Source organism: Leuresthes tenuis, unplaced genomic scaffold (assembly GCF_036924035.1).
Source record: "Leuresthes tenuis unplaced genomic scaffold, fLeuTen1.0.hap1 SCAF_13, whole genome shotgun sequence".
Taxonomy (NCBI): domain Eukaryota; kingdom Metazoa; phylum Chordata; class Actinopteri; order Atheriniformes; family Atherinopsidae; genus Leuresthes; species Leuresthes tenuis.
In genome coordinates this window covers 17,729,960-17,741,421 of record NW_027325367.1, presented here as the reverse complement: position 1 = coordinate 17,741,421, position 11,462 = coordinate 17,729,960, and the positions used below count along the sequence as shown (strand labels likewise).

The 11,462-nt window shown below is 42.5% G+C and overlaps 1 protein-coding gene across 5 annotated transcripts in view; it reads right to left on the bottom strand.

Annotated features, from left to right (window-relative positions):
• Positions 1-2,953: 2,953 nt before the first annotated feature.
• Positions 2,954-11,462, bottom strand: part of runx2b (RUNX family transcription factor 2b) — a 44,199-nt gene continuing 35,690 nt past the window's right edge. For 4 of the 5 annotated variants that reach the window (XM_072362368.1, XM_072362367.1, XM_072362371.1 and 1 more), the window contains 2 exons: positions 9,721-9,882; positions 2,954-6,212 (listed from right to left, as the gene is read on the bottom strand). In XM_072362368.1, the coding sequence (XP_072218469.1) occupies positions 5,734-6,212; positions 9,721-9,882 (641 nt within the window). In that variant the 3' untranslated portion in view covers positions 2,954-5,733. The remainder of the gene's footprint in view (positions 6,213-9,720; positions 9,883-11,462) is intronic. The other variant, XM_072362370.1, reaches the window with a different exon arrangement.

The window sequence follows — 11,462 nt, the reverse complement described above, 5'->3', positions numbered from 1 at the left end:
TAGTCGAGAGAGGCAAAATGGGGGGTGTTGCAACAGCCCTGCTAATATAATAAGTGCTATCTTGGCCACATCAAGTTTGCCTTTGGCTGTGCTGAAAACCTTATAGGTGGGCCCTAAGAAGATCCCTATGGCCAAAGAGAAAAACCACTAGAGTGCGCCAAAGTACACAGTTATTGTTGTCACGGTTTGAAAATCTCAAGGGTGGGACGTTGACCAAATTAAAATCACTTTCAAGTTTTGCTTTGTTTTTTTCGTCGTGGACATAAACTGAGCTCAAAGGTAGTCTTCCTTTGAGACATTAAGGTGGCCCGCAGCCAATTGTGAAGCACAGATGTCATCAAGGTTCAGGGAGGTCGATGCTGATTCAACAGTTGAGGCCCACACTGGAGTTTATCCTGGGACTAAATGAGAAATCAAGATGCACGGATTCCTGTTTAAAGGCAGAAATCACTCACTCACACACACACACAGACAGCCTTGTTAGTGGAGACGGAAACATAGGAAGAGATATACAGCTCTCTGAGTGGTATGAGGCCCTTGAGGATCACTTCCCGCCTGAGCTGCTCCTCTGAAACATTTGTAGAGGTCAAGTAAACAGTTTGTATTGGGCTGTCAGCTGTCTACATGTGTGTTTGTGTATGTGTGTGCACAATCTTTTGAATTAATTGCTGTTGTTTCCTTCAAAACTCTTGTTTGTATACCCTCCGCTGATTGCATAACATACGGAAGAAAGAGCAGTCTACTTTGCTGCTGCAAAACTACTTACAACCTGGAATAAAAATCAAGTGTACATCATCGCTGGCATCATGTTCAACCATCAAATTTAACTGGGACATAAACTCTGTACCGGCCCCTCTTAAATGAGCCTGCCTCTGTGCTGATGTCTCTCCCGTGCATGCAGGACATTATGCTAATTTCCCTGGGTGTCTGGGTCCCGCTGCTCCTCCGGAGTTCATTATTATAATTGCTAGACATGGCTGAGAACGCTGAGAATGCAAACCTGAAACCAGCAGGAGCTTTTTCCACGCAATCCATATTCAGGGAAATCCCGAGAATGTTCCCAATCTGAGCCTTAACAAAACATATGGAGATGGTGTAGATCTCCCTTTCAGCATGTGTACACACACTTGGATTGGCTCTATTATGTCTTGGAATAATGCAAAACAGCTTCCCCAACTCTCCCCGTTTCTGCTCCTGTCTCCATCTCTTTGGTTTCACAGTGTACCTTTGAAACACAGCCACGGCGGTGGCAGTGGCAGTAGTAGTCTGGCTCAGCGTACAGGGGGCCCCAGGCTGCCTCACTCCACCATCCAAAGACAATGTTGGTGCAGACGGAACGGCACACCAGAGATGACACCACTAAATGTGCCTCCTGCGTGCAACAAACTCTGAGATCTGCTTGGAAACTGTTTCACAGGAGATCGAAGGAGTGATAAGTGTGCTTGAAGAATAGAGTCAGCTCAGTGGTGGATTGAAATGGGAATCAATTCATCGGACAAGGAAATCTAAACGTTTTTTTTTTAGTAAATATGGTCAATAAACGAGCACATCTGCCTGACTACATTCTCATTCATCTAACACATTTTTACTTTCGCAGTTTCAAGTTTCCCCTTGTGATGTCACGCACTTACTGTATGCTTGCTGACACAAAAATTTTCCCTGTCCGAGCCTTTCTGGGGTGTGATATCTATGCCCAGTCATGTTACTGAGCTGTTCCAATTTCCCCTAATAAGATCTGACGTGTTTCAGCAGGTGCTTATTTTAGCTTTTTCTGCCCTCCGCACAACATTTTTTTTTTTCAGAAGGCGTTTGTCTCGGTCAACTATTCTATGAACATATATCGTTTCAAAGAAAAAGAAAAAAGAATTATCGTGTTTTTTTTACTTTGAACTATTTGAAATATTTGTAAATCATTGCATAATATTAACATTAACTCAGCATTCCAACTACTTTGGAAACAGAGTGGTAGTTGAATGTTAAAAAGGTTGAGGTATAGTACTGTCTTTAATCAAGAACGTATTTCTTTCATTTTAAGAACAGGCTTCCTGCTTTTTGACCCTTAGAAACCTTTTCTTCTTTAAAACTCTGCTCTCACATCCAAAAAGTCTCTGCTTGTGCAAAGATTCTCTGCTTTACCTAAAAGCTGCGTTTCTGCTTTCAGATTCCTTGCTGCTTCTACAAATATCCTGCTCCCCAGTTTGAGCCTACCTCTGTCCGCTCGGGCTTCGTCTGTGCAGCTTGTGACACGTGATTTAAAAAGACATTCAAATGAGTTCAGTTCTGTTCATGTGGCACCAATGATTTAAATGGGGTTTGTTCAGTGTGGAGCAAGCATACAGCCTCATGTAATTTGGGATTTAAGACCTTCAAGTTGACCTCACCCCATTTTTTTCTCAGATGAAATTACATTTTGAAACAAGATAGTAACTGACATTCAATTTCCCTTAATCATGCAGAATAATGCAGAATCTGTTTAAACCCATTTTTGAAGCGATTACTAAGAAAATGTAGCCATCAGCTGACACTGAGCTAAACACCAGACTCCCTACCATATAGGGCCATTTTGATATATGTTTCCTGTTTAAAGTGATTCATATTCGCAAGAGGTCCGCTGAAGTCAATTCCCCAGAAATTGTTTGGAGGGAATGCTCTCAAGCAAAGTGAGCGTCCTAATGTGCCCGTAAGGATGCTGTGATGTCACCATCATCATATCAAGAGCAGGAGCTGTTCAGTATCTGAGTGGGAAAACATGGGAGGCTGCTATCAAAGAAAAAATTACCATCTTAATTAAAGAAAAAAGTCCTTCTGTTGTCGACCTTTGCACATACTCAATTCATAAAGGAACAGTAGGCAAAAATTGTTAATTGGAGGGGAGCTTTAAATAGACAGGGGGAAATCTTCTGAGGTAAAGAAAAACTGAATAATGTGGAGAGATGAGCTGAAGAGGAAAAAATAAGTTACAAAATACCTATTTTATTCTTAAAATAAACAGAATGTACAATCACAATGCCAATTTCACTCACTGTTGTCAGGTCTGTTTGTTCTTTTGAAAAAGAAAGAAAGAAAAAAAAAACAACAAAAACAAAACTCGTGGTCTTTATGAAACGTACCAGCAAAATCTAACAGAGTCTCTGTTTGATTCAGTTTCCTGACAAGTGTTCATGAGAAGAAGCATAGCAATAGAAACAACAAGTAAACTTTACATAAGAGCAGGGTAAAGTACAATTCCTGGATATCATACATGTTGATCATTAAATAATACAAGGTTTTGCAATGACAGTTTGTACCCAACGTTTAAAAAAAAGAAAAAGAAATAGAGGAACCTCTGTTTTTTTTTGTTGTTGTTTTTTTCCGAGGTGGTGAAAATAAAACACAACACAAACAAAAGCAGATGAGGACAGAGTGGGATGTCAGTGCCGCGCTGATGTGTAAACAGTTTCTAAAGGATCGTTTCCTGTTCAGTTTGTGAGCAGGAAGTGCAAAGCTCCCGAGGAGATACTGGATATAAACATAAACGACAGATTGCTGTAAAATCACTGTCATGGAAAAGCATTTTGATTAGATTTTTCATCGTACACTGGAAGAGCTGAGCTGCTTCTTTCCTGGGCTGAAGCAGATGGTGAAATGTGGTGTGAAGTGTTCAATTCCATCAACTGAGCTCAGAACGTCCTCTGTAGAGAGACTGTGTGCAAACCTTTAATAACAAGCTGGACAAGTCTGAACCCTGGACAGGCCCGTGTTTTTTTCAAATTCTATTCCCCAAAATGCACTGAACATCATATTGTACCAAAGCAAGAAAATAAAATAAAAATAAATATGTGTGAAATCAGATTTAACTCCAATGTAAATGGCTTGTTTGGCCAAGTGTTATCCATTCTCTGTGTGTGTGACTCCAGTGGCGATATAGCTGCTTTGAGGTCCAAAACCACGAGTCCTGCTGGCAGCCAGCCGCAATTGCTGCTAGAAATAAAACAAGAACTAAGTGCTTTATGAAACAAACATACACAAGTCTCCCATATTTTTTGGTTACCAGTTTGCTGCCAGCAGCTGAATCCAATCACCTCGGTTTTTGCACTTCTTTTCCTTGAACTCCAGCACTTTTTTTTTTTTTTTAGAAATCTCACATAGTCATGTCAAATGCAGATCTTCTACCCCATACTGGGGCAGCAGATTAATTCCAGGATGTGACATTAGCAGGGAGAAGGGTACAGGTCTGCTAAAGCATGCCATTAAAAGCAAAAGCTGGAGATAAATAAATGTCTGAAGGAATGCCTTAGTCTCGTCTCTCTTTCACTGTGAGATCTCCTTTTCGGTCTCAAAGACTGAAAAATACAAACCTGTGTGTGTGTGTGTTGTGTGTGTGTGTGGCACACACTAAGGCAAACTTTTTCAAAGCTATCTTTTGCGCATGATATGAAAGCTATAATAGACTTGGCATGTTTAGGCTATAATCTTGACAGAGCTTTCAGCCAGGCTGGATATGAAAAAAAAAAACAGAAGCAGAAATGCAGAAATAGCAAATCCGTGGGATCATCCAAGGATTATTCCAGTCCTGAGGAGTTCACGTATCGCATAGTAACCGAATCTTAAAGTCTGACCCGCAACGCCGTAATCGTCTTTGGACTCAATGCATGTTTGCGTGTCCCTTTTCTTAAATTTGACAAGAGAATACACAAATATGTGCGCGCATGTCAGACTAAACAAATAGAGAAATTAAGCAGAGTTTGGATATGAAATGGATAATTATTTTTCCCCCACTGAATCTGGCTTTCGTGGTATGTTGCCAAGAGGCACAATGCGAGTTATTGCTCAATAAATGCCAAAGGTTTAATTCTAAGCCAAATGTGTGTCAACGCCTAGCGAGGATGTTGGCCTCTTAATGTGTCGAGCAGTTAAACTGAGAGTTACACCAGAAGAAACATGTTGCAATACTCTTTGGAAATTACATTTCATATTCCAAGCGATTTAAATCTTTGGGTGCTACAATTAAAGAAAAAAAAAAAAAAAAAAGTTTTTAAATTACCTATCAAAAAAGGAAAAAAAAAATCAAAAAAACTTTTTAACTTAGTTATATAGATGCATCAAAAATATTCAGATTACACTTCTTTGACTCAAGTTTCAAATACAATACATAATTTATGGCTTTATAAGTTAAAACTAAGAAAATGCTTCAATCTACATCAATGTCTCACCCACAATATACAAGTTAAATTAATTGGTTTAAAGCAAATTTACTGTCCACACCACTTTAAGGTAACATATGTGTTACTCTTATCACTTGCTACTCAGTGCTTAACTTGCATTTTGATATTGTTGTAGTACAAAAACATGCTCTGCAAAAAGCCTTAATGAAATACAAACACTATACAAAAGAGGCAGTCTTTTACATATATTGTTGAAGCATCCCTTAACTTGTGGACTATGATAAAACTGAAATAATGTCTCATCCACATGGGCCTAGTAAACCAAAAAATGTTTTTCTCATTATTGCTGTTAGAATCTCTCCCTTTGTAGTGCCTTGGTCAAAACACATTCCAGAAAGACACGTTCGTGCAGGTCTGTGTTGTTCTTTTTCTTTCTTTTTTTTTTATCTCTACTTTAATTTCCGAGCAAAAGGTAGAGATAGCTGACGAGAGCCCAAAAATCCCCTTTTCATTATATAAAAAAAAAAGATTTTGTGCTTTCAAACCATGACACCAGTTGACTTCTTATCTCTCAGGCCCCTGGTGGTCTTTAATATGGCCTCCAGACTGCTTCATCCATGCGGCCTCCAGGGTTGAGAACAGTAGGGGAATTACTGTGGCTCCCGTCGCCATCCACCCCTCCCTCTGTCTGGCTGGGTAGGTTAGGGTTCACCAGGGAGGTGCCCGTGGAGGCGCTAGTGCAAGGTGGGATCATCCGGGACGGTGAGCGGTCCCCACCAGGAACCATGGAGAACTGGTAGGAGTTGGAGGAAGCGCCGTAGTAGAGATAGGGCGTGCTGCTGGTCTGGAAGGGTCCGCTCTGGCTCTGGGTGGAGCCCGGGTAAGGAGGGGGAAGGTAGGTGTGGTAGTGAGCGCTGCCCAGCGACATGGCTGAGGTGACAGGCGGGGTGTAGGTGAAGGTGGCCGGGTAGTGCATGCGAGGGCTGGAGAAGCGGCTCTCTGTCAGGGAGGAGAGGCTCGAGAACTGGCGCTCGAACTGACCAGGGAATGGGCTCAGATCAGAGGAGCCTGGAACACACAAACACATTCATTTTTTTTTGGATGTCCTTTGATCAAATTGATGGATAGTATCTAAGAGACTAAATCCCCCCTAAAAAAATTATGTTTACTGTCTTTACTGATCAACGTCATTGTATTTCGACACAAATATCAAATTTGTCCACAGCAACAGACTCAAAAAGACCCAACAAGGCCACAGAAAGACTTTCTATAAAGACAGTTGACAGAATATACAAGCAACGGCGGCCCGAAAGAGTATATAATCTGCAGATGAACTGGTGACAGGTAAGGGTGCCAGGATTGGGTATAAAAGTAGCATCCACCAAAGGCCGAGTCTCTTGCACCACTACGTGCAAAATTTGGTCAAAAACAATCAGCAGCAAGTTCAAAAAAGTAATTTTCAAATGAAGATTGCGAGGGACTTTGGTTTTTCAACAGTGCATAATGTTTTGAAAAGGCTCAGGGAGTCTCGGAAAATCTCTGTATGCAAAGGCCGAAGGCGAAAACCACTGTTGGATGGTTGTGATGTTTGAGTCCTCAGGCGGCACTAATGAGAAACATTCTCACAACCGTGATCCATATAGCTCCACACGGGCTCAGGAATACTTCTTAAAACCATTTTCACCCGACCCGATCTGCCGCTGCATCCAGAAACGTAACCTGAAACTGCATTAAGGAGAAAGCCCCTGTGTGCGCACGGAATCGCAGCCGAGTTTTCTGGACACAAGCTCATCTCAGATGGATATAAAGACAGCGGACACGTGTTCTGTGGTCAGATTAGTCCACGTTTCAGCTGCTTTTAGGAAAAAAAAACTGATGTCTGGTTCTATGTGCCAAAGATTCGATTTTATTTTAGTGTGCTGCTGCCATCAAATTTGAAATGTATTTTTATTTTCTGCATGCAATGACGTTGGTCAGTGAAAACACTGAAAATTGCTTCCATGGACTTGCATCTGTTAAATAAAAGCTTAAAAGAATCAACACCTCACAGCTTTAGGTTTTCGTCGGATTTTAGAGAATTGCCCAACTTTTCTGGGTTCGTATTAAGTAATCCTCACATCCTCTGACAAGCGTGTCAGTTTTAATCAGGACTGTGGCTTGAACTCTTGCAGAGTTACTGAATTTAAGAAATAAATCCCCTGAGAAATAAAACTGTTGTAAAATAAATAGTCATTCCGAGCCAGATATTTGTATCAACCAATTTAGAAAAGCCAATTAACTTTCTGGGCACAGTTTTTTTCCTCCAAATATTGTTGTAATCGTAAGCGTCGGTGGTGTTTTTCACTTCAATTTCTAAGTTTTGATAAACCCAACAAGCACATTAGCCAAGTCCCACACATGCATCAGCTTTAATACATCTACACTCGTGCATATTTATGCTTTTCTGTGTGTGTTGGTGCATGTTTATGTGTATCTGTAGAATTGTTTATGCATGCAAATGTGTGAGCAAATAGTATGCGTGTGTATGTGTGGGTTTGGGGGGGGGGATTGTGTGTGAATACTGTATGCACATAAAAAAAAGCAGTTGGGATGAATCAGGAGCTGCACATGTGGAAACACTTTGAGCAGAAACAGTTTCCATGAGATCCATAATGAGGCAGGGCTGAGCTCTGATGTGGCTCCTCTCCTCGCCTCCCATCGGCTCCAGCATGCGCACGCGCGCACGTGTGTGTGTGTGTGGGAGCACGCGTGTGCGAGAGAGAGCTGAGAAGGAGCTGCTCCATCTCACCCTTCGTTCCTCTTTTCGCTTCATCCCTTAAAAAATACCCAAAAACCACTAACTGGCTGCGGCGAGCTGTGTGCTGGGCGAAGAGTTGAAGGAGAATAGGAGGTTCTCCTCCTCCTCCTCCTCTCTCTCGGCTCCCCCACCTCCACCCGTCTCCTCTCAGTGGTTTAGTCCAGCCATGGCGCTCTTATCATAAATCACCAGGCGTCTTCCGTGTCACCATGTCTGCTGCGAGAGGACAGGGGGTGGTGGGGGGGAGGAGGAGTGCAGTGTTTATGTGCAGGGAGGGATTGTGAAGCCGGGTTTGTCGCTAGCGTCAGATAGCATATGCTGCCAATTAGGGCCTTTAAACTTCCTCTTTCCACCAGATTTGTTTGATTCGAGTAGAAATAGTAGGTGATTGTCTCTGTTGCGGAGAAGCAGTGTGATCTCAGACATGGCCGGCGCTTGTTAATAAACTCCCGTCTCTTGTTTCCAACTTTTGGACTGGCTTTCGTGCTCAAAGTGGCCTTGTGATGATGAGCCAGATCAAACTTTATTAGCTCAAAGGAAACCAGAGTGTAACATTGTCTAAATGTTTGGAGGGATCTTACAAACACTGAGGCATCCCTTCCGAATCAGGCGCTACGACTTGACTTGATGAACTTCTGCAACCGCTTCTCAGTAAATGAAACATTTCAACACATGGGCTGGACTGTTTGAAGGTGGATGGAGCGGATGGTGCGGAGCGTGCACTAGTAGAGCATCCATATGAGCTTCTGCTTGTACTTCGGTATGTTCTGTAGCCAGATACTGTTACAGAGCAGCCTGGCGAGGTGTCAACATGATCTCCGGAGATCTGAGAGCCTTAGGCGTATCACTTAGGGAGGCATTAAGCGCGCGAGGTGTGCAAGTGGGCGAATGCGTTTGCGTTTTCTGCGTGCGTGCGTGCTCTTACATGCACATGTGTCACTTTGAGAACAAAGCCTGACGCTCATGAGATGAAAGCTGAAGGGAAAGACCAAACTAATCAGAGCTGACAGGGCAGCTGGCTGGATTTTAAACCCCTTCTAATGCAGAGTCACACGGCTGCATCGACTAATCACTCAGCCTTGCTTGGGGCACACCCCCCCACACACACATACACACACACACACACACACACACACAGAGCATTGTATAGAGAGTTAGCATGAGGAAACAGACAGAAAAAAAGCAGAGCAGAAAAAAACCCTCATATGGCAGTGAGTCAAACAGGTGTACGGGGGAGAAACTTGTCTGGCAGCATGTAGGGATTTTAAAGGAGCTTTCACATTGGGGGGGAAACAGAGACAAATTGGAACACAGATGCTGCCGTTACTGCAAACAGATTGGCTAATGCAACTACCCAGAATGCCTTGAGAGAGTGGCGTATCGCTGTAAAGACACTTTATTTGTCTATCACGAGCCTGTTATTATCCCCAGGCCTGTTATTACCCATACTCCTCTGGGATCAAAGGCTTAGAGTTAGGAAAAAAGGAAACAATTGTTTTTTTTCCTCCTCTGCTGCTTGAAAAATGCCATCACAACTCCTCTCTGGAGAGACAGTCAGACTCTAGCAGACTAACAGCAGCTTGCTGGTAAATAGTAGCTCAATCCTTTTTTTCTTGTTGTTCATGTTCCTGCTTTTGTTTGAGTGGGATTGTGTGCATGTCTGTCTATTTGTCTTTCCCTCGCAATTCAAAGCCGATGAATCATTTGTAGCTGATTTGATGGCCCTGATGGGGCGAGCAGACCGAGCGGCTTTAAGAGGTGGCAGAGTAGTGGTTCTACCTGGCAATCGTCGAGGCACGTCACTGATGGCAGGCAGGCCCGTGCCTCGGCTGGAGGAGAGGGGGGTGGTGGAGTGGACTGAGGGGGACGCCATGGGACTCAGGTAGGACGGATACGTCTGTTCGTATGACCAGGGAGGAGAGGACTGGGACTGACGAGGGTCTGATGGGGAGAAATGGAACGAGTGAAGGAAGGAAGCAAGGAAAAAAGGACAGGGAAAGAAAAGAGAGAATAATTACCACTGGGCTTCTTCAAATATTCTTAATTATTTGTGCTAAAATGTAACAATAACATTGAGAACCGTAGACATTATTAGTGTCTCTAATCCTCTCCGTGTGCATACGGGCAGGTTCCAGTTGAGCGTGTTATGCAACATCCTCCATAATGACACATCTTATGTTTACCTTTGAAGAGGAGATCTTCCTGTTTGCCTTATTAAACATTGTGCTTGCAGCTGAGACACAGAGAGCCTTGCTGGCACTCACCCAGGGTGTAAACACACCAGCAAACTACCACACTGCATTGCTCTTTATGACTGTAAGTATGAGGCAACACAAGAACAGAGCTTGGACGTGGACTGAGACAGGATTACATATAGATATATAGACATATATATAAACTGGGAGTGCTTTTTAAGTATCCAGAAATAGCCTAAAATCACTGTAGATTTGCTCAACCAAATTATTTGGAAATTAATGTCATTTGGGACATTAATTTGGGCTGGGATTGGGAGGGACTGAAAACATCTTAACAAGCAAGCAGAGAGATCTAATAGCGAGCTACAATACAAGACAAAAAGGGGGAAACAAGCAGCGGAAAATAATAACTCTAATACTTTGCAAAGTAATCCAAAATAGTGGCTAATAAACGGCAGGACTAGAAAGCAACTAGGTATACAACAAAAAAAAGTGATGAACTGAAGGGTGAACTGTAATCAAACTGTGCTTGTGACAAAACATGAATGAATACCCACTTTTGACGTATCGATATACTAAAATCAATCCATCCCACACACACAACCAGAAAAATACTCGCCACCATGCTGCGACGCTGTTCAACCATGCCTCAAACGATCCCCTTAGTAGCACTACAAAGCCCTGCCACGGAATAACTAACAGCTAAATGGCCGCGTGTGACGGGCTTCCCGGTTTGTGAGCGATCGGGTGGCAGCCGCGTCGAGCTGTGAGAGATGGAGTTACCCTCTGAGATGGAGATTGATTGAGTGATGGAGTAGAAAGAGACAGGCGGTCTCAAAGGCAATGTAACACGCTGCACAACTGCTCATGTGCTCATGCACAAGGGTCCAACTAGGGGGTGTTGATATTTTACAGTCTGCGACTTGGCGATGAGCTTAGGGACATTTCTCGGGAAACAGCCGATCCTCGGAAAAACTGCTAGATAATTCTCGAATGCCGTATTTTTGTTGCAGTTTGGGTGTCAAATACAAAGTGAAAGAGATGAATAAAATGCTCACTAACAAAATTTTAAACATTCATTAATGTAGATATGAAATGCAAGGCTGGGTCTATCATATTGATGAATATTGATGTATTATCAATAAAACATGCACAGCTAATAATAGCCTATTCATAAAAGAAATTCAATATTCAAAGCATTATAGTGTGTGCCACTGCTTTGCTGTGCTCATATAAAGTCCTGATATTAATCCAAAATTGCGATCACTAGTTTTCATTCTTTTTTTTTTTTTAAATGCTCAATTTAGAGAGTTACCTTTTAACCAT